Source organism: Apteryx rowi, unplaced genomic scaffold (assembly GCF_003343035.1).
Source record: "Apteryx rowi isolate R43461 unplaced genomic scaffold, aptRow1 scaffold_526, whole genome shotgun sequence".
In the NCBI taxonomy this organism is placed as follows: Eukaryota; Metazoa; Chordata; class Aves; order Apterygiformes; family Apterygidae; genus Apteryx; species Apteryx rowi.
In genome coordinates, this window is record NW_020450790.1 from 464051 (window position 1) to 487371 (window position 23321).

General features: G+C 41.2%; 1 protein-coding gene across 3 annotated transcripts in view; it reads left to right on the forward strand.

The window, feature by feature from the left end:
* The window catches only part of PLXNB2 (plexin B2), a 260640-nt gene that overhangs the window by 131703 nt on the left and 105616 nt on the right, over positions 1 to 23321 (forward strand). For all 3 annotated transcript variants that reach the window (XM_026080566.1, XM_026080568.1, XM_026080567.1), the window contains exon 3: positions 9581 to 9660. In XM_026080566.1, coding sequence (XP_025936351.1) covers positions 9659 to 9660 — 2 coding nt within the window. In that variant the 5' untranslated portion in view covers positions 9581 to 9658. The remainder of the gene's footprint in view (positions 1 to 9580; positions 9661 to 23321) is intronic.

Here is a 23321-nt window from a genome sequence, read left to right on the forward strand (position 1 = left end):
ACTTCCTCTATAAATATTGTCTTTCCCTTCATGTGGAACCAAAAGTGGCTTCCTCAGTTGGTGAAAAAAGTGCTTGAACTGAACAACAGGCATTTTTCTTTCTTAGCTCATGCCCCGTATAAACATGAAAGATAGTTGTTTCATGAGAAACAAGATGAAAAAAGCAGATTCTTAGCCTGAGAGGGACCGAAATAGGTGAGTTTGACCGTCAGATCAGCTGTATATTTGCTTTGGATTCCCTATAGATGCTGGTGCCTGATGTGCGCTGGCTCTCGGGAAACTTGCGCTTCCCCTTCTGAGTCAGGAATTGCCTTCAGGAGTGTTGGGCAAATTCAGGTCCTACAGAGGGGGGTTAAAATCAGTATTTGCAGAGTTTGCGATTATAGAACCTGTTGCAACTTGTTCTACAAGATATGGCAGTATCAGTCTGCACCTAGCTCATACCTCAGTCTGGAGTGGTTTCTGTTTAAAGAAAAAAAAAAGACATATATATCTTTCCTGGTGAAATGGAAACAATAGCCCTGCTCCCTTCCCCCCACCCAGGAATACCTCTGAATTATTTTCAGCACAGAGGCTCACGCGCCAGGAGAGCAGGCTGCGGCGCGGCGGCGCGGGGAGGTGGCTCTGATCCTGCCGCAGCCTGCGAGGCTGAACGCCCCGCAGAGGCTGCTCCCGCGGCCCGAAAGCTCCCGGGGACAGGGACCGGGGAGGTGCGGGGGCTGGCTGCCGCAAAGCCTGGTAGGGTAAGCTCGCAGCACAGGGAGCAGGGCTTAACCTGGCAGGCAAAGCCCTCTCAGACTTCTTTTCTCTTTTTTTTTAAAGAGAATATGGGCCCCCCGCATAGGCAGAAGGCCAGCTGGTCTGGCTGGCCAGCGTAAATAGGTGCGGAGGATGGGAACCAGCGCAGGGGGCCTGACTGCCAGCCCGCAGCTATACAGGGTCCCAGGTTAGGAGGAGCAGGGGGTGTTTCAGAAGCAGCAGGCTGATTCCCCGAGAGGCGCTGACGGCGGCGAAGAGCCCTTCTGCCTGATCCGAAGGAGGGCAGCGTTCTTGTACTGCTCTTAATTAGGCAGAGCTCCTTCGTTCCTTTCTTTCTGACGGGCAGATGAGACGGTTTTGGTATTTAGACCTGGATTGCTGTGGTACTTTCTGATGTGGCTTGCAAGAGGCTGGCTACTGTTATATTAACAAGAAGGTTCTGATTTTTACACGCTTCTCAGTGGGGAAGGGAAAATTTCCAACAAGCTTCAAACGAGGCTTTGTAGCAATCTGCTTTCTTTTTGCCCTTGTAGGAACAAACAAGAGAAATAAAATTTGCAATGCAATGTACCGTCCTGGGAAGAGTCAGCCACAGTCAAGCAGGACACCTAAATCTCCACCAGTGCTGTGGTTTGCACTCAGGCAAGGCTGGCAGTGTTACCAAAAGGCCGAATTTCGGCGACAGCAGCACTTGCCATGCCAGGAGTTTTCACAGCGTTTCTTCGGCTCCAGCGGAGTCAGCATTGCAGTGGGGGGAAAGGACGGGAGAGAGGAGAGCGTGCCCGCCTGGGTGCCTGCGTGATTTTTACTTTCTGGAAGGCTCTCAACTCTCCACATTAATTTGCTGTCTGTAACTGTTCCTCCTGCTCTTTCCTCTTTGTGCAATCTCTTTAAAGTGCATTTAAAGCAAAATCCTACAGTGTTCAGGATAACTTTTCCGTACTTTGTGCTTTTCTTCTTGCTTTCCACTCCATCCTTTGCTGCTAACTCCTTATGTCACTTATTCTCTCTCTTTCATATCATATTCCCCATTTAACAATCTTTTCTCCTTTTTACCTTCCTACCTGTAACATTTTTTCCTCTTCCCCTTCACACTCCCACTGTCATGCCTGCTTGCTTCTTTTTTCAATAAGGCAGACTGCATTTTATAATGTAGGGAGTAAGCCTTCGAATTCTTGTGCAAGTGCTTCCACTGACTACATGATTAAGGGACTGCAGGACTGGGCTGTAGCTTGTCAGATGTGTGGGGAAAGGTAGAAGTTGGCTAGTGAAGTCAATTTTAAACCAGTCCTAATTACCTTGGTGGTTTGGATCTCTTTGGTTGACTATTAAACTTCATATTTCTAAGGCAATGTGTGCACCAATGGCATTATATAAACAATAAAGCATTTCAAGAGCTTGATATAAAACACTTTATAGAGCTAATATATTACTTCCAGTCCAGAAAAATGTAGGACACTTTAAAATTAGTTTTACTAGCACTGTGTGTTTAAAAAACTTCTTTTTCCTTTTGTTTAACCTCCTCTGCAAGCCTGGGTATGTTTGAGGCTCCCAGGATCCAATTTCATGTAGTATCCTATTTCAAATCCAGGCCAGACCAGATCGATAGAAAATCAGTGCTTTCAGAAATAAAACTGTCTATGGAATGCCTTCAACTACATGAAGATGAAAGGGGGGAATGTAATAAAGCAGATACTGATTTTCTTCCTCTGAAATGGGAGGCTCTGAAGCAGTGTCCCTGGATGTCACACAATTTACCTTGATTGAGCAGTAATAATCATGGGACAATTTTGGTGAATTTTTGTGTTCTTCACTTAGTGGTTAACAGCTGTGTTGGGGGTGGGGGCATTGTTGCTGGGCTTGTTTTAAGCCAAAGCAGCAGCTGTGGAATATTTTATGGCTACAGCAGAGCTACCTGTAAGTCTAAACATAGCTAGAATAACACAAAATTCCTAGTAATTCTTGTCAGTGAAATAGTTATTGGTATTTTGAAATGCTCAAGCTACTTTAATACTTTGAAATTTGTAGGTGAATGCAGACTAGTCTATTAATTGATTTGTGTTTATACTGGTCTTTACGGTCAGCACAAATGTAGATGGTAATGTCTGCTTCCTCTTTCAGTATGCCTCTTCTCTTCCCCCACCCTCCGAAGCCAAAGGGCTTCGCATGGTCTAAGCATTCAGAAGGGAGCAAGACAGCCATATCATTTTAGGATTTTTAAGGAGCAGGAAAGTGAAGCGAAACCTCGGCTTGTGAGGTTTGGATTATTTTGAATGCATGAGTATTTGGTAGTGCCAATATTATGTTGAATTCCTGGAAAACTGGCTAACAGTGAACTTTGTTCTGCACTGCAGTAGTGGTCTCCCTGTGCCACTCTGCATGCTGAAATCCATTCCAGGCGACGCTGGTGGCTTCAGGAGCATCTTGTGTTGACAAGGAGGAATGTTAGGTCGAATCAATAAGCCTCTTGCATGGCAGCATGTCACAGTGGCTAGCCTTGGCCCCATCTGCTGTCAGAGCAAAATTCAGGGTCCTCAGATGCTGAAAAAAGAGCCCCTAAAGTCAGCCAAGAAGGTAACAGTGAGCACGGTGAGTGAATTTATTTTGCACTCTGCCGCTTAGAAAATAGAGGCCTGTCCATTCGGAAATGTAAGCATGGAGTCCTCTTCAAGGGTAGATGTATATAAATACATAACTAAGAAAGGCTCAGTTAAGCTCACTGGCTCATGAAAGTGGAAATGAGAGTGATTCCTACCTTTTGCATGAGAGTACATTGGTTGCATCTGTAGTTTTTTCCTTAAAAGGTTTGTGAACTTTCTAAAGCACACACAAGCACGTGCGCACACATGCATGCACACACACAGACGCACACAGGGAATCTGGACAGGAATTTTGGCCATATGGACACTATCATTTACTTCAGTGACCGTAGGATTTCACCTTTGGTCTTCAATTTAGCCCATGTTCTGTAAACTACTTGATGATTAACCTTCAGCTAGAATATTAAGTCTGTGGCAAGTGTTTACTTAATAGTCAGAGATCTGATTTCCTGCTTCCAGGTAGCCTTTATTACTCAGTAAACTGAGTTGTAAGTAAAGGGTCTGTTTCAGGAATTTTCAGAAAAGTTCACCCTGATCTTCTGACAGAAATGGAGAAGGCAAAATGCCTAGAGAGGAGGCTAATAAGACTGTTGACAATCTGAGTGTAAGGTCTTCTTAAGGACTCAGAAGACCCAGATAATCTACTAAAGGGAGGTTCTTGACTCTGTATGTTTATACAGAGTATTTCAGGATAAAGGCATCGATTAGTTTTTGACTAACTTCTGAATTTTTTTTTAAGCTAGAGGTCACAAAATTAACAAGATGTTCTTCTGTTAAATAACCAGGATATTCACTTTACCAAATTAGACACCTAACATGAGCATCTGGGATGCCTCTCTAGCCAATAGTAAGAGAAAAAAAAACCACTTTCCACTGCCTTCTGGAAGAGCCTACCAGTCCAAGAAGATATCCTTTGACTATACTGAGTCTAGAGAAACTTGCAGGTATGATTCGACACCTACACTGGATAGTGCAAACCTCTTGTACTGTAATATAAGCCCCTTTCATGGGATTCATTTTGAAGCAATTTGCCAAATGCCATTAAAAAGTTATAGGCATAGACTGTACTGTTTATGATTTTGAGTTTATCACAGTAACTAGTGCCCTGGGACTCTAGCTGGAGACCAAAATAAAACTAAAAGCATAGTTATCTCTAATGTGTATTGATCTGCCTAACATGTAAAAAGATTCTGATGTTCTCTCACTCAGGTACAGCATTGAGCTTGTGACATAGACTGACCAGGTTTGTTACAGATGCATTGAAACACAACCTGAAGATCATTCTACCATCAGATTTGCAAAGTTTCGTTTCTGTGACCAAAAAAATGTACAACCATTAGTTGTGCTGAAAATCTGCCTCTTCTATCATATTTGCTATTTTAGCACTTGCAGGTGCTGTTCGTTTAGCACTAACAGAATTAAAATTACTGTATAGCATGGCTTTTATGGTATGAGTTTAAGGCAATGGTGTTACTTGCAACTAAAAATCAATAGTGAGTTACATTGGCCTTCCAAAATGCATACCAATAAAATCTTTTATATAACACAGCTTACTATCAGGGCATCTTTTTTATGCCTCATAGGTGAGGGTGTCTTTCTAAAATAGCTTTTCCTGTAAAGGCTTAAAATTTATTGATAATATTTTTTGGTATCCTTCCCCTTATAAAGTTATCCAAGTCAAATGTGCTGTTGGAAGAAGAGGAAATGAGGCTTCAGAGTTTCTCAAATAGCTTTTGAGAAACTGGGGTTGCTTCTCTGTTGCTTTGGACTGTATTAAATACTTATGCTAAATGGACAGGCCACTGGGTTAACAAATATCGAGTGATAATGAATCAGCCTTCAGTGCTGGCTCAGCGTCTCGTTGGTTAGGGATGGCTGACTTGAGTGATAAGGCAGTGAACATTTTTGCCCAATATCAACTGTTAGGTTTGATAAATAATGATCTGAAGAGGCTGGAATGTAGTTTGTCCCACTGGGAAGGGTGTGTCTCACCACTCCTCCCTGCTGATACTCATTTTGCGTCTTTGCCCGAATAATCTGTGAGATACCGGATCTCAAGCTCTTGGCAGTTCAGAGCATAATGTTCTTCCATTTTGATCTTTGAGGTAAAATACTGTTGAAAGAGCAAATAGGATTTCTAGACTGGTGAGAAGGGACAGCACAAGAAAGAAGAGAAAAACTTTGTGGCTGGTACTTTCAATAGTGTAGTCAAGAAATATCTCTGGAAAGTCTATAGAGAGGTAAAGAATTTAGACTAATGTGAAGGATATTCAGAAAGGCTAATGGAGCACATATTTTCATTTTTCAGGATTGGGTTATGCTGGTCTTTGTTCTCATATTGTATTTGTAAAACTCAGTTGGTCTTAGACTTTTAACTTAAATTTTAAGAACAGAAAACTCTAGCATGTGGGGTTTTTGGACTTTTCCCCCTGCTCCCCAGCAAACTCCAGGAAGAGCAAAATGAAAAGGCTGAGAAAAAGTATTTGTTCTTTTGAGGTATATTGAACAGTATTAAACACTTCCACCATTATTTTAATATTCTGTAAATTTTTGTACAGGGGAGATCAAGGTCTTTTCACAGTGCATAAAATTGAGGACAAAAGAATGTGAGACTGACTGGAAACCAAAGCAAAAAAAAAAAGTTTTAGCAGTATTAGATTTAAGTGAACTGAAGACATAACTATGTTGAGTAGCTTCAGGAAAACTGCGGTACTAAACCTGAGGTAGCCATGGGGAAGAGACAGAGAAGAAGTCAGAAGTAAAACTTTGGAGTTCATATGCTAGATGTGGAGTCCCTGAGGTCAAAGGGGTGGAGACAGCAGAATGGAAATGACCAAGAGCATCTTAAAGTAGGGAGCTGGAGGTGAAGGAAGATGCTGGGTTAGCCAGATATTGGCATGTAGTACTTTAATAGAAAGTTAATTAGAGATGGAAATACACTGTAATGTTTGGGGTCTTAAGTTGATGTTTCATATCAGCCTAAATTTTTACTAGTAAACTCTATATCCTGTTTTCATATGGATGTGATCTCGGTGTTATAACAGATTTCCTAGCTCTGAAATGTGAAGATCCTTTTTCAAAATTTAGCCCAAAAGGAAGTATTTAAAATGTAATCCTGCATGCTCAATCCTATTAAGTGTCTACCATGCTTGCTAGCCAAACAGCCAAATAAAAGTTCTATGAGCATATAAAAGCCTAAAGGCAAAGTGTTTTCTCAATATGTTGTGTATAACTGAAGGCTCAAGGGAATAAGGCCTGTTTCTGGGAACCGGATAGTACAACTTTCTATCCCTGACCTGTTGTGTGCCCTTTCTAACAAGCAAACAGAAAAAAATGCTCGAAGAAATGTGTTTTATAATCTGGTTTTAGCTCTAGAAACCAAAAGCACTGCACATATTCTGTTACTCTTGGTTATAGCTGTGTTAGCCAGAGGTTGAATAGGACAAGTGCTGCATTTTGTTCCATGCCAGTTTCAGAAGCTGTAGTTCCTCCTCGCACCGCTGCACCATGGCAGTGAGTTGTCCACTCGCAAAAGTTTGTGTTTCAACACACCTGATCAGCCTGAGAGTTAGCTATGGTTTTGAAGTGACTGTATCAAAGATATTCTTCCTTAGATTTGGTGGCACAGTTGCCTCATGGGAGAGAGTGAACTTCTCAGTAGGGAGTGGAGTTTGTTTGCAGCGCTTCTGGCTTTGTTGGCTTATTTACCTGCTTTAATCATCTTAACCACATTATCATCTGTGGTGTTCTTCACCGTTTTGTCCTAATGAAACCCTTTGATTTGAAGGGTCAGAATTGTGTCATATGAAAAGGTGGAGCAGTTAGGAATGGTCGGGGTGGGGGGGAGGGGCAGGATAAAAGCTAAATTTAGTCTAATGACGCTAATCTCCCTACCGTTCTCTGTGGGTTATGAAGGGGAGGGGGAGTCTCCTCCAAAAAGGCAATTCAGGTGAGATAGAAAGTCACCTTCCAGAAGGTGACTCACGGCAGCAACCTACCTCTCTATTCAGTGGAGAGGAACAAAACAGGAAGATCAACCTTGTTAGACTGAGGTTAGCTTCTGTGAGTGTCCCTCCGTCCCACACTTGCTCTGTTTGCACTCACAGTTTCTGTGAGTTGCAAAGAGCAACTGTCTTATGTTATCTTAGTACTTCTGACTTTAGGTTGGTCTGTAAGAGCTGCCAGCAGTCAGGGAACATATAATAGTGATGTGTATTTTAGTACTTTTTGTTCAAGCGCTCCATTTTGACTGGCTAGCTGGCCAAACCCGTGCGACAAAAAAACAGTTCTTCACTGTGTGCTCGATTTAAGATACTGAAAAAGAGCTGTTGTGATATGAGCAGGAGGTAAAGGGAAAAAACAAAACGAAACAAAACAAGGAAGCCTCGTGGCAGATGGTACCACTGGTGTCCATCTAAACCTAGCCAAAGCAGTGTGCCATCTGAGAGCGGAGAAACCTGGAAAATCTGATGACTCAGTTTGAATAAATAGGGAGACACTGAGTGAGATTTCTGGCTCGCATCCCAAGTCTCTTATGAAAGAGACTTCCTATGTTATAACGCAGAAAATTAAGTACCGTGTGGTGGCATCATTCTCTGGCACAGCTTGCTACCAACTATAGACTAAAATGCTCGGGTGCCCAGTGTGTATGCTCATTGGAGAACTGACACATAAGCAGTCTGCTTACTCTGTGCCAGTTCCTGGGTTGTGGTTGAAGCAGTTTTCCTAATAAATATGTTTGTGATGTTATTAGCAGGGCACATACTTCATCACTGAGGGTAAAACTGGCTGACCACAACAGCCAAAGCTCACAGCCTTGAGTCTTTTTTCCAGGCTCAGCCAAATACTGATTTCCAGGCACTTCAGTTGTTGCATCTGTAAAGTTTAAGCATTAACCAACTGTGCAAGAAATGCCTAAATATAAATTCGTTAAAGTTTGCAAAAAGATTCTAAAGAAGAGAGACAGTATAGAAGTATAAAGTGAATTCCTCAGCAGGATGAAGCCTTTTTTTGCTGACTACCTCAACCTCCTTCCTTCTTGACTGCTGTTGACAATATCATGGTCTTTCACATCCCTGGCACTTCCTTTTACTTCTCTATTTCATTTTCCTGTATGTGCTTGGGTTGCAGATCCTTTTCTCCCTTTGCCAATAAGACTCCCTGGTATGTTATATGGTGCTAAGCAATTTATATTGTCAGGAGATTGCAGGAGGAGATGAATGTACATAGTCTTAAAGAATGTGTTACCACAGCAACTAGATACGGGAAATGCAAACAAGAACTTAAGCCCCATTGAACATTAACGAAATAAACATGCTTTAATACTAGGCAGCCCTCAAGGAACACAAGGGGAAAATAAAAACCCTGCTAATGCTGATGTCTTCCCTCCCTGTGGAGTCGGCGTTAGGCAAAGTCAGGTTCAGATGTGAATTTTTGGAGATGAGATGTTGGGTTTTGCTACATGTTCAAGTTGCTCTCCCCTGGGAACTGTCATTTTGTGGTCTTTTAGTGTGTGTATTGGCAGTCACTACAAATTGAGTGGGCATGGCGTGCTTTACTAAAAGGCAACTGATAAATATCTGTGTGTAAGAAACAGGTTGGGATGTTCAGCAGTCACTGCATGTGTTGATGAGGATATTTTTTCGAGGACAGTTGTCATCCTCATATTCAAGTTGAACAATCTAAATTAGCACTTGTGTTATCGCCTTTAGGCATATACAGTAATGTTGAATGGTATCAGATAGTATATTATCCTTCCCTAGAGGGAGAGGCACTGTTTCTCTTCCATTCTTAAATGTTTGATCGTGGGAGGTACTGAGTACTGCCATTGATAGGAGAGTGTTCAAGCTCTCGCTAGAAGAGTGCCAGATCATGCAATACCCCATCTGTAATGCAAAGCATTCTTTCTGGTAATACATCAGTTGAGCTCTCAGTTCTTTGGTAATTAGTTGTACATCTGTGAGCAACTGTCCCTCTGATTTATTATCTGAGCAACTATTAAAATTCAGAAAATTGCTCCATTTGGCCTCAGGATTGAAAGTTATGGTGTGCTAAAGTTGTGTTTAAAATGAAATAAAATTGGCTATATATAACCAAATTATAGATTTATGGAACATAATAGACCATCCTAAATCGGTATTTTAAAGTTCATGAATTTTAGGTGATTGAGTGTAATTTAATGTATATGGATATATTTGTAATCACTGTCTTCTTTTATTTAGCAAGTCAGAACAAAGAAGATTAAGCACCGTCCTGGAAAATAACTTGACTGCAGTGAAGAAGACTTAGTGGAAAAGTGAATGTAAGTGTTTCATTGCATGTAACTCAATTATTTATGTTTGCAAATCCATTGACATTATTTTACAGACTATGCTAAATTGAAGACCTAATTTACCTAAAATACCACTAAACAGAGTACTTTCAGCATGACAGGAATGCTGGATCAGAACACAGTGTGTGAATTGTCTCTTAAATATTTCTAAATATGAGTCTGTAGGCTATCCATACCTGAATGCTATTAGCAGGGACACATGCTACTAATTATTTCCATGCTTCTGAACAGGAAAAATGGCAATATGAAGTTGTTACTAAGTGCTCTTAAAAAAACAACAAAAAAAACCCTGCAATCCTCTGTATAAGTACCCGTGGGGATCCTTAAATCCTGTAACATAGACATATTTTCTATTTCCAAAAGGACTTAGTCTAACTTGGAATAAAGCTGGCAGTATATAGTATTTTTCTGTATACTTGCCCAAAAGATGTGAGTTTATAGTAGAAAAAGATTGCGCTGTGGATTGGCAATTCAATTTAGAATGAGATACAGCGTCTGAAAGTTCCAGGCTAAGTGCATCATTGCTCACTTGAGGTCATTTTTTCAAACCTGGAGTCAATAGTTTTCTAACAATAAGAGCTTTGGTTCATTCTCTAGACCCTTTTGAAACTATTACTTTGCCAGTGAATACCCTATTATTTTTCTTAAAGTAATTGTTTTCCCTAGCTGTATTTCGTAATAATAATGCGGACTCCATAACAAAGTGTTCATGTGTGTAGGTGTATATGTACATATGTATTTGTGTGTGAAGCAGACACATATCTCAGCAAATCATACCCCTGTGTTTTACCCTAGGAGGCTTTGAGTGGCTCTAATTTGCAGGGCAGTGATAGTCATGAACTTCTAGCTGCCACAGATTTGTTTCAGTATTTTTTCTGACTACATTTTTCCCACGATCTCACCTTCCATTTCCCAGAGTCTGCCTGATGAGTCTGGAAGCAGTCAACTAAGTCTTTCCAAATGCTGCATAAAGTATCGAATTCATAACTTAGATGACAAATAAGATGTTGATCCTATTTTAAATATCTAACAAGCTGGGGCAGTTTTAATTTTAGGCTTTGGGCTTTTGTAAACTTGTCTTTTAAAATCACTAATCAACCAATAGTACAGACACAGGAGCTACTACAGGAACATTATGAAATGCTGTCTATTTTATATATAGTTGTGTCTATTGATACTAGGTTTTCTGAAATGAAGGTCCTGAGATTTGACAACATTGTACATAAGCTGAAGATTTACAGACTATACTGTGCATTAACAATTCATTTCACATATGTATGTATGTGAAAACAAAATCCATGAATGTTCAGTAAATAAAGATGTGTTTTAGGAAGTTCAGAAGTAGCATACTGCTGACAATGTGTGATTACTACATTTTGTCCTTGATATTAAAATGAATATGACCTCCAGAAGACGGTATTTTTCTGATATTTTAACTGTGGATGTGTAGACTGAGGTCTACCTTCTTTCTAATCTGCCTCCTGCAACTATCAGGCATTAAAATTAGAGATTTATCCTTCTAAACTTGAATGATTTATCAAAAACTAGTTGGCTTCATGTTGGCTGGGATTTTGGAGTAACACCAAGTTAACAAATGCATAAGAGGAGGAGAAAATACTTTTTCATATCCACCTTTTCTCTAAGACATAGTGGTTTTGTATTACAGAAGTGTCTTGAGTTCTCATGGCTATAGAGACGTTCACATTTAAAAGACAGCCAGAGAGAGGGAACAAAAGCACTTGCAAGAAAAGGAGCTAAGAGGAGCAATGATTTTACCCTGCAGTCACTCACAAACTGGTGACAGAGCTAGAAAGAGAGCCCTGAAACGATGAAATCCAGCATCTCCTCTTCTGATCATCCTTTTTAACTTATAGCACATCCAGAGAGATTTATAAAATGACTTTCTTTTAGTCAAAATTGAAAATTAAATCTGAAAGTTGGGATTGACGTATACTATAATGATTTGATAGGATAGCTGGTAGTGGCACTTGGGCTGTGGTTACCCTTAAAGCTCAACAGTGGAATAAACTTCCAGAAATCTCCTCTTTCCCATTCTTTTCCATGAACTTCCAGACTGAGCTTTCTTAGAGCTGAAAACAAAAGTTGGAATGCTGGATACAGTGAAATGTTGCTTTGCTGTGTTTTCTCAGCTGGTGAAGAGGAGAGAGAAGATGGGGAGAGAGCACAAAAATTAAAAACCAGAAACCCTATATAGTAGGGAAAGGCTGGGAAAAATGTAAAAAGAACTGGAGGGGATGATAAGCTGATAATCGTATTGCGTTATGCTGAGGATGTATTGTAATAATTTTGAGGCAATGAATGTGATTAGAAGGAAGGGGAGTGTGTGCCCTAGGGAATTAGGAGCAGGTACCATCAAGGCAGTCGAGTGCATGGGGAGGGGAAAAGAACGTCCAGCCCAATTAGATACCACAGTTAGGTTCTTGCTGTACATCTTGTAGTCTGAGATTCCTGGAATAAGTTCTTAACGCAGCACCAAGGTTTTTGTTCGCTGTTCTCAACAGTGGTTATTATGTAAAATGTGTGCACCAGCACCATAAATAACCTGGTTCTGACACAGCTTTTGAAGGGTGAGGACCATGTCATGGCATGTGCTCTCGCTCAGCTCTGCTTGTCAGCAGACAGGTTATTTGTGGAAACTGTGCAGAGGTGCTTTTTAGACTTTTCGGATTATAAAGTATTTGCTTAAAAGCACTGACCATCCCAAAATTGTCAGCCTTAGTTTTGGGATTCAGCTGGGTATTGTAAAATTAATTGTTGTTTATAAGAGCTTGTCTCCTATATCATGAACACTATAAATAATTCTTAGCAGCCTTTGGATAGTGTGGTAAATAAGGCACAGAGCCACACACTGAATAATGAGGAGAAAAATAAATATTGAAGAGTTGCTAGTTCATTAAGTAATGTCTATGCTGTGCATGAAATGAGGCAGGGGAACTGTGAAAAAAATAGTCTCGCATCATAGTGTCTGTCATAAAGGATTTGCATAAGGAACTTCAGTATTTTTGTACTTTTGGAATTTAGCTTTGCAACATTACAGAAATATTAATACATTTTTATCAGTATGTTCCTAAATTCTTTTAAGTAGCAAACTTTGAGTGAAAATTAATCACACTGAGTGCCCAGAATCACCTGTAGGATCCATCTTTTGATCCCTAGCACAGATTCCTGTCACTGAAGTTACCAAAATGATGGGTAACGTTTGTTCGGTGTCTTCTGTGTGGCTTCGGCACTGGATGCGAGTGAGACGTGGACTTCCCAAAACATTCGCACAGAAATTTTGCTGTCGTCACTGTGAAGCCCAAGGCTCTAAACAGAGTTGTGGGAGGGCGCACACAGCGCTTACGTCTCTCTTCGTGCTTGTACTCCTGGCGTCCCTTCTGGTGCCTGTTGGCCGCCTGTTTTTCTTTCCCTTGCCCCCGTCTTCTCTTTCCCCGTGTTACCTGGCCGACAGTGGGGACGGTGCTGTGGATGGAGGAGAGGTGATCGCTCTTTGCTGCCACCTGCAGCCTCTGACCCCAGGCCAGCCTGTAACCAGCAGCAGCCGCAGCAGCAGCAGCAGCAGCAATCACGGGAATGTCCCGCTTAATGATCTCTCTTGGGTGTGCAGAGCAGCTCGTTTGGAGGCTCCTGCTGCTACTTTCCCATACTTTATCAAGTGTGATCTTGCATTTCTTTCTAATCTGGGTGTATATATATATTCACTGGGCCTTTTAAAGGCCAGAGCCTCTGCTCTCAGGCCTTTGTGACAGAAGGCCCACAAGGACCATGGCCAAATTCCTGGCTCTGCTGTCAAGCGCAGAGCAACTGGGAGAGGCTGGCTCCAAAGGCTCCACGGATGAGCCTTGGCTCCCCGTCCTCCTCCGGGAGCATTTTAACAGACTTTTTTTTAACAGACCAGCAGCTTTGAGCATTTCATGTCACTAGCTACAGATGAAACTGTAATGAGTTTTGCCCGTATGTTGGCACCTTTCCCTCTGTGAAGAAATTAGGCCATGTTTTACAGGTAGATAGAGTACCTGAATGTCTGCAATGCATTAGGAACTTCTTACGTGTGTCTTTGAGACCTGCCTTGTAAGAAATACCAGTAGGTGAATTATAAGACAGTTGTGAGTTTTCTTTCCTCTCTCCCTGTACTTGGTAACATTTGACCTAAGTCTAGAGGTCTGGCTACAAGATCCACAGGAGATGCTTCTGGGGAGAATTCTTATGATAAAACAAAGACAACTTTTTATTCTGAGGTTTCCATTCCTCCTTCCTGAAACATAAATCTATCTGCCTGTCTCTATTTCTCAATTTCTCCAAAATAATCTCTTGGGGAATACATAGAGAAGCAAACAGTAGATTCTTTACCATTTTAGGAAAGGCATGAAAATGAATTCAACTTCAAAATATTAGCTACTTTAAATACAAAATGATCCTTCCTTAATTAATACTTGGCAAAGCACTTTAAAGATCAAAGTGTCAATATTAGCTAATTCTCATGACACACCTGTCAGGTAAGTAAAAATTATATCCATTTATAGCCCAGGAAGTTGAAATAGTGGCTAACATCAGCATTTTCAAAGTTGCTACCTAGTTAAGTTATCTAAATAACTAGTCTAATTCTCAGAGGTTCTGCATGTTCTTATTTGCCCTAGATTACACTTGGAGCTATGCACACTTTTCAAACTGAATGCAAGTATTTTGATACCACACCATGGATGTGGTAGCTGAACCTGACACATCTACACTTAAGGCCATTGATCTGGGCTTTTTACAAACATGAGCACCCCTAAAAAGTCTCGGGCTGGAAGTTGCATGTTGTTGGTTCCCAAGCTGGAGTTCAGGCACTGCAAGGAAGTCCGTATATGAAGACTGTTTAGAGAGAGAGGGTGCCTGAAGTGGGAAGAAAAATTGTTGTGATGGCAGTTAATATTTCTACCTCCTGCTGCTGCTTTCATTAAAAATGCAGGTTACCTTGTTAATTCTTTCGTGGTTCTTTCTCCTTTTGTTGCACCATCAGCAGAGTGATATAATTGGGCTGGAGGACAAATTTTTGCCATGCTGTTCAGCAGTGACCAGAAAGAAGAGTGAGGATTTTGAACAACTGCTGTGTCCCCTTCAGTATGCAGTGCAACATGTTACCAAGTGATGTTTTAGTTAGAGCGGTGCTGGTTTTCAAGTGCGTAGCTTTGTCTCTGCAAATCGTTTTTGTAACCTGTTTGCTCTGTTCAGTGTGTCAATGCCCAGCGCTGAATGCAGCACAAAACTTAACGAACGGCGTCACTTCGTTCCAGTCTGTTCTCACTCTTGCAGGAGCAGGTGGGAATGAACAAAACTGCAGCCAACAGCTTTTGATTGAGGGGTTTGTCACTTCAAGCAGAGGAAAGCCTAGGCTACGAAGAAGGGTCTCAACTCATTGAACAGCCTAAAGCAGGCATGCACAGCTGAATTAGTAGCTGGCATTGTCTAGATTTCAAATTCAGCGGACTTGTTTGCTGCCTTGACCTTGCTCAAAGGGAATAAGTGCTACTGCTAATAACAAAGCCCAAAACAGAGAAGGAATGAAGGATTAAAAACAGAAAATGGTGGCTTACACTTCCTCCTTCCCCCCCAGTCCCGTCCCCACTAAACCACTTTACCTCACCAAAGCCCTGGTGGCTCTTCATTTATAAATAACCATGTGTTTGAAATGTTAAAATGCGTAGGCTGGAATTAAAAGGATATGTGATGCTACAGCATTAAAACAGTGCAGACCTCTTCAAGGGAACTGTGAAAGAAAATTAAAAAGTGGTTATTTTTGGCAAGCCCTGCTGCATCCTGTGGAGATGAAGAGAAAGCAAAAAAGCAGTTTGCCCAATCCGAGTGAAATCGAATGGAAAAGCTGGGTGGAGTAGAATAAGGGTTTCATATCAGTTCTTTGTGCTACTATAGTTGAAGTTTTCTGGTTATCTCAATTTTTGTGAGTGAGGGGAGGAGATTCACTGAGAAATTTCTACTTAAGGTTCATGCAGAAACTGTATTTCCTTTTCTTCTGTAAATGTTGGTGAATACATCTGTTTTGTTGTCATCCACGCTGTAACAGATTTCTTCCTGCTCATAACCCACAGTGGGAACGGAGAGTGGATGGCTGTAACACTGTTAACTCGCTATGTCAGTCACCAATGAAGAAGTGTCGTGTGGCTGGCAGGATTTCATAGAATGAGCAGGTTATGATGCCCGTTTAGGGGACACAGAAGTGACAATATTGGCACTAGGTTTCTTGTTGTCTCTTGGCAACTGAAATAGAGAATTATGTCCCTGTTCAGAAATAGAAATGCAATGTGGAATTAACAGACTTAGGGAACTGTTGCAAAGCAGTTGTCAGCATTGGTTCTAGAGTTTAAATACCATTTTTAGTGTCACTCTCAGATGCTACAGTAGCTGTGTCTCACAGACCTTTGATTCCTGGCCAAAGCAAGCTCTTTCCTGAGACTGCTGATGTCTGAGTCAGTGAAATGACACCCCCCCACACCCCACGCCACCTTCTTTTTAATGAGTAAATGATACCAGTGTGAACAAGTGCTGATAAGGGCTCTGTTGCTTTTCTTACTCGTGATACAACTGCTGTTGTCTGCTTGTTGGTGCAAGGGAAGTATCCGAATGTTGTACCTATAGTGACTGTGCAGTTACTAATAAATGAACAATTTTAGGAGGCCCCATTCACTTCAGGTCTAATCCCTTGAGGACCTCACCAAGCCCGCAGAACCAGGGTCTTCGGGAGCTCCTTGAGGTGCTGCAGGGCAGTGCTGCCCCTGCTTCTGCCCTGCAGGCTGGAGTAATGGCTTCCGCCGCACCGCAGCCTCCTGCACAGGGCTGTCGGTCCATGGCTTTCAGACCAGGACCACAGTTTTGCAAAAGCCTGTCCCAAGCCTTCATACTGCTAGTCTCTCTGGGTTTGGTGCAGGAGCACTCTTGCTGCAGAGAACCTACAGCACCGTTCCTACCTGCCAGTCTAAGTACTAGGTACAGGAGGACTTCTGCACCGTTTGTGCACTTCATCCTGTTCTTTTATGATGATGAAGTCGTTTTAAACAATTGTCTTACATGAACAGATGTTCATATGTGTTGTATGTGTTGCTTTGCTTAAATGGAAGCGGTTTACATTAACATGTTGATTTGTCTGGAATACGCCACCTCCACTGCTCTTAACCTTTGCTATTACGTTTGTGCTAACAAACATGAAAAAAATGCTCTTTGCTCTCAAGGTGTTACTTTTATAATGCTGTTTATATGAATCTGTTTATAAAACCTGTTCTGTGTTCTTGTTTTGTTTTCCTCCCTACTTTAATGCTTTTAAACAGGTATTTCTCAACTAATACATTTAATAATCTTTAGTTCAATTAATGTTATATTTAATTAAAGGACTTAACAAGGCTAAAAGTAAGAATTAAATACTTGTCTACTTGATAATTATTAAAGGCTAAATTCAAGGCACGTCTCAGCCTTTGTTTAATTCAGTTAATGCAATACATACAAAAGACAGTATATTTAAAAATATCTATTCCTTTAGATATCCAGACAATAATGTAGTGTCCTGTTACTGTAGCTTTTAATTTGATCAAGCACAGTGTCATGAAGTAGTTTCAGGAAGTAAAAAAAAATTACGGTTTTAGGTATCAAATTTCTTATTGTCACTAAGTTAATGACTTGGTAAACAGAAGTCTTCCAGGATACACAAAATATACTCTTGTTTACCTTTGTTAGCTTTCCTTAAAATGATATCAGTTTAATTTGTGACCAGTTAAATGAATTGTATTAAATCAGTTTCTGGGAACTTCTGAGTTTGCGAAACAATGTAGCTCTAGTGTTTATACATAGCTAGTATTTTCTTTAAAACGTTCCTGGAAATTTCCAGACTACTGAAGGGGCCTGCCACAGTCTTCTTCAAAGCTAGATGTATGTTTTCAAAAAAGGTCCTTTAGAGCTTGTTTTTTTTTTTGAAGCTGGAGAAGGAATGATGATGCTGGTTGCACGGAGGGGCCAGAAGGCATGCATAGCTTTGAGGACTCTGGCTGTTTATTTTTCAGAGCTGTGTTTAACTTTATTTCTACAGTCTTTTTTTTTTTTTTTTTTCCCTGTGAAAGTGATGACTTCACAAACCGTGGTTTCTGTTACGGGCAGTGTTATGGGGATTCATATTCTGCCACCTCTTCTTACGACACCTTCTCCTTTCTGCATGTCAGAGGTGGTTCGTGCTATGATCCTCTTTCTGCATATCAGAGGAGTCCTGAGGACAAAGTGAGGGATGTTGAGCAGACTGTTGCTGAGGTCAGAAAGCTGGTTTTGTCTTCAGCATCCTCTGCTTGGGTTTCACATCCAAGAAATCTCCAACAGATGGCACTGCCATTTGGCCCTTCCCTGGCTCTTCCACCCTAGTCTGGGGCGGGGGGGGGAGGATCACAATACTTTAAAGATGACCCATTGTATCAACAGCACTTCTGTTCATTTGAAAGCATAGCAGAGAGTTGCAGCCTAACCTTGAAGGCAGAGAGGGCAAGAGCTTCATCTGAGAGGAAGAAATAGGTGAAGTGAAAGCAGGAAACACTGTTCCTTGTCTGTGATACAAGTATGTCCAGTGATGGTAGGAGTCCAAGTTCCTCAGCTGGCTGATTAGGTCAAACTGATGTTTCCATTATAACAAGCAGAAACATACAGTAGAGTTGGTATCAGGAACGGTGGAGCAGATTCCTAAAGTCTTTAATATTTCCTACAGCCAATGTCTTTAGAAAGCATGAGCTATCTTGCTGTGTACAAGAGAAACTATCTAGGCTTGCTCCACAGTGGCTTCAATTCCATCAGAAGCGTCCAGAGACAGAACGACTGTACAGAGATCCACTTGGTCACAAAGCCAAGGAGATCCTGTTTCAAAAGCCAGGGTAGTGCTAGGAAGGGAAGGTATGTGTGGTCGGTAACCAAGGGACATGCTGATTCGTTGCATTCCCAGATTTTCATACCCTTGAGTAAGCTCAAATCAGGCCATCTACGTGTGAACTCTTCAGTTTGGCTTGAAAGATATATTGGATAGTATTTGTTGATAGTGGTCCAAGCTGCAGAATATGGATTTTTTCTGGTGTATAAATATTTGTGATGCTGTCCTGGGTTTGCTTTGCAGGATATATATGGTTCCTTCTTGAGCTATGCAACATGGGAATGTTCTACCTGTTTGCATGATTACTGATGTTGCCTAGAGGAGCTCCTCACAAAATTAACTCTTCTCAGGGAGGTATATGTGAGTGAAGCTTTTACAGCTTTGGGAGCAAGCTACACTGAGAGAAGTTGTTATTTGGAAAGATGTCTTTGAAGTATATATAGGACCAGGAGGAAAAGAGCAAGTAAGTGAGGTAGACTGGGGATGGAAACCAATAACTGAAGAAAGGAAAATGTTCCCAATACATCTATTTTGCATGACTTAAGCAAAATTGAATATGCCAGTGTGTTATTGTAAGCAAATGTGGTACCCTGAAAATAGTCGTGCTGTACAAAAGCAGACATTTATTCTCACAAAAGAAGAATGAGCAGAGATAACATCCTCACCCAGCAGCTTGTCATTTCTTTCTCCAATTCTAGGACACCTGCTGAAGTTGTATAGCTTGAATTGTGCCAGGACTTGTTTACACAGTCACTTTGTGGGGTATCAATCCACACTGTCACTGAACAAGGTGGCTTGGTCCTCCCATCTCCCCTAGCTGCTTGTTTCTGCCACTTGCATTGGTGACATAAGCATGGCTGTAACCAAACCTCATGTCTGACCAGAGAGCTGAAAATAATCTGGCCAGGAACTGAAAGATGATTAGTTCCTGCTGGAGCAGCCCCATGAGTGTGTTCACACCATCTCTTGCACACCAGTACCAGCCCAAAGCAGAGAACTTCCTCTGAGAGCAAGGGACACTTAGAAGCAACGCAGCTCCTCTGTAGTGATGAGCTAGATATCAGTTACCCAAATGTTAGACAAAGTATAAAATTTACCCCAGATCTTCCTTGGAACTGAACAGCAGGACAAGCTGTGGAGAGAGGGGCAAGCTGCTGTCTGATTCACTAGATAAAATTGAAATGCTGACCTTGTGGGGAAGTAGAGGTGTTCCAACTGAGGCATGCAGTGATCTTCCTCTTGAGACTTTTAAGCAGCTGCCTGTGACCACAGCAGCTGAATAACTGGGGAGAGGAAAGGACAGAGAACAGAGGCAGCACATTTGATGTTTTGTGACACATGACTTCAATGCAAATATCTCTGCAATAATGCTTCTAGTCTTGTTCTGCCAACTTGGTTGCCAAAGTTGAACTTCATTGTCTTTGGCATTAATCTAATGCATCTAATGTTCTTTCTCAAGGTAAATATCTGACAGCCACTGTGTAGTTAGTTCATCCCAATACTTTAAAGGTTTGCAGTGTCTCTGTAAAATATTGTCATACACCATTAGTGGGTGGTGTAGTGCATGCTGTTATAGTAAGGGAAGTAGAGCCTTTCAAGTATATTCCCATAGCAGATACACATTACATCATAGAACTGTGTTTTCTAGAAGTGCTTGAAATTGCACTAGGGTCTACTCTCCATTTACCAGCCCTGGAAAATGTGTAAGCATCTAAGAGACATAAATTAGTACAAATTGATGTCACAAGTGCAAATTTTATTAAAATTTTTGTCTGTCAGTGTGTGAGTGGTCTTGATAAATTAGATTACCAAGTGATTTTGCTCATGACAAGTTTGCTTTCATTATGGGTGAAATATGCAAAATAATATCTAAATAAAGACTAAGTCAAGCTGTTAAATGCTGCTTCCGGGAATAATCAGACATTTTCTGGCTTGTGCTTTGATTTGAAGGCTGTCTGTCAGCCTTCATCTTTATTCGTGGTAAATAAAACCTCTTCCCTGAAGGCATCAAGGTATGAGAGAACAAGAGGCATAATATTATGCCTACCTCAATCAGTGATTTTGTAGGGAGCTTGCTAAGTTCAAGTTCTTTACCTGCAATAGAGCAGAAATACTGGTATATGCAGAAAGTAGATCAGAGACTGTTAAAGGGGATCAGGAATGGTTATGTCCCAAAGTTACAGCACTCTGACTCTGGAATCAACAGCTTGGAAAATCTCAGGAAAAGTAAAAGCATACGAAAAAGTGTTCCAGAAGGAACACTGTTTAAGGAAAAGGCAGCAAACTATGGTCAACAGAGAGAAATCAACTCATCAAGCATAGTTTGTCAACTTGCTAGTGGCACTTATGATGCCTGCAGATAACAGCAAGAAGTAGTGGATTTACTCGGAGTAATGGGTTTTGTGTTGCCTCTTAGCCCAGAGGCTGTGTTGACCGCTAGTGAGGCATGGGGAGTGTAATTCCCAAAATGGCAATGGCCATGAACGCCTGCAGGGCCTGGCGTGTCCTGCTTGCGGGAGCTGTGTCCCTAACGGCAGAAGCCGTTGCTGCAGAAAGAACGTGCACAGGGACGAGCGCGGAGGCAGCACCCGGTCAAGGTCCGCAGGACGACCCCATTTCTGTGCTTTATCCTGTGCATGTCCCAGAAAGGGAAAAGTTGAAATACAGTGAGACTGCTAAAGGCTGATGTCGGCACCTTTTGGGAGACAAAGGGCTAAAAATAAAAAAATAAATACTATGGATAGTTACATTTCTCCTTCAACCCCTCCTCCACTCGGCGATTACTGGTAAGTAATATGCTGAAGTGAAACCTGGGAAGGTAGCAATCTGTTTGAGGAAGCACAGAGATTTCATCCGATGCCTGGGTAGCAAAACAAGACTAACAGAGGGACTAAAATTAAGAAAAACTAGAAAACTAGTATTAAGTAACCTGTTATTGTGCATCATGCAAATGGATATTGAAGGAATTTGTTCTCCATGACCCTTTCTTTGTTTATTTTTAATGGAACTATGAGAATGCGAATATACTGAAGAAACCAAACTTTTCTGAACATCATGTCTGCAGGTGACCTTCTGTGGTGACGTGCCCTAGTACGATGCACTGGTGCAGAATAAGGTGTTAGTCCAAAGGTGGCAGGTGAAGTGGTGCCTGCAATCATGAGCAAAAGACTACATGCCTCATATTGGTGAATGGGGGACAGAATAAGGCTGTTAACATTGCTTAGTAAAGTGGCAAGCCAGAAAGATTTGGTGAAAACTGAAGTGGAACTGACTGAAAAAATACAAGCTCATTTAAGGGGAGGAACTTTTCGTAACATGCTTAAGTATGTACATGGAGATGTAATAGCTGGTGACATGGAGATACCTAAGAGAGTCATTGTAACAGTAGTAAGACATCCAGGTAGAAACAAAAACAATTCTGTGTATTTTTGGAAAAGAAACTACTGTACACAAATGGCTGAATATAAAGCTATGTGGGATTAACTGATCCCAGAGCTGTTTTATGCACAGAAGTGCCTGGCAGTGTCTGATAATAAGCTCTGACTGAAACATGCTGCCTAATGGCAAAACATTGATTGACTCTCATTTAGTATTATTTCTGGACTGTGGCATATCTGACACATCCCAGATCGGGAGTTTTAGTGTCTCTCCTTGCTGGCTTATTTCTGTGTGTATGGCCACTATCACACAGTGCCTGCCAGCTTATATTTTTGTATGCTAGGAGTGAAGGGACCATACCACAGTTTTCTCAATAGCATATTGAGATTGTACATCACTTGGCAGAGTGTTGCTTTCATGTTTGGACAAATTTAATTCCCGTTGTCGAGAATGCATTAAGAGAGTATGACTGCCATAAGGACCAAGAGATTACATGAAGTACTTGCTGAAAGTTTAAATTGCTCAAATATTTAAGACTTGTTCTATTAATTTTTTTCATGGAATTATGAGAAGTAATGCTATGAAAAGTAAATGTCAGATTTTGGCTATTTATCTAGTGAATATTATTGCACTACAGTGTTATGCTATTAAAGACATCTTTATCTTTTCATCTGCCTAGATATCCCTTGTCCCATGTCCTTACTGCACAAATTAAGGATTTTGCAATACAGAGGCTGAGGATTTACCCTATGCCAGATAGTGAACCTCAAGAGACAGGCATAGAAATTCTTGGCCTTATCCACTAGACCACCCTGTTTCAGAGTTTAGCATATGAAGCTTGCACTTCTTTCCTGCAGACCTATCTGTTCTATATATATCTATTTTCAAAAAGCTTACATATGAAAGTGTGTATATATGCTTATTATACATAATTTTCCTCTTGCTTTTGCTTGGGTGTCAATTCTTTGTCCTGCTTTGGTTCCCTCTGAATTTTGAGCTGAGCTCTCTGGGGATCAGCGTGCTGGAGATCACCATGGCAACATTTAGAAAAACGCACACTGCAGGCTTGAGGCTTCGTCGCTGTTATCCCTGCGAGCTTGATGATCTGCGGACTTCTGGACTTACCAGGGAAGCCAGGAGAGGGAGGGAGTCGCTGAGTGAGAGTCGGGTGTACCTTGCCTATTAACAACATTTCAGATGTAATTTGAGGCACTCTGCTGATACTGTTCATTGATATACAGCACTTGCATCTAGCATTTTCATGGCTTACCGCTGAGATTTCCCTTTGTACACTGTAAACACTCTGTTTTTATTCCCCATAATTCTAATATTAGTCTCTTAT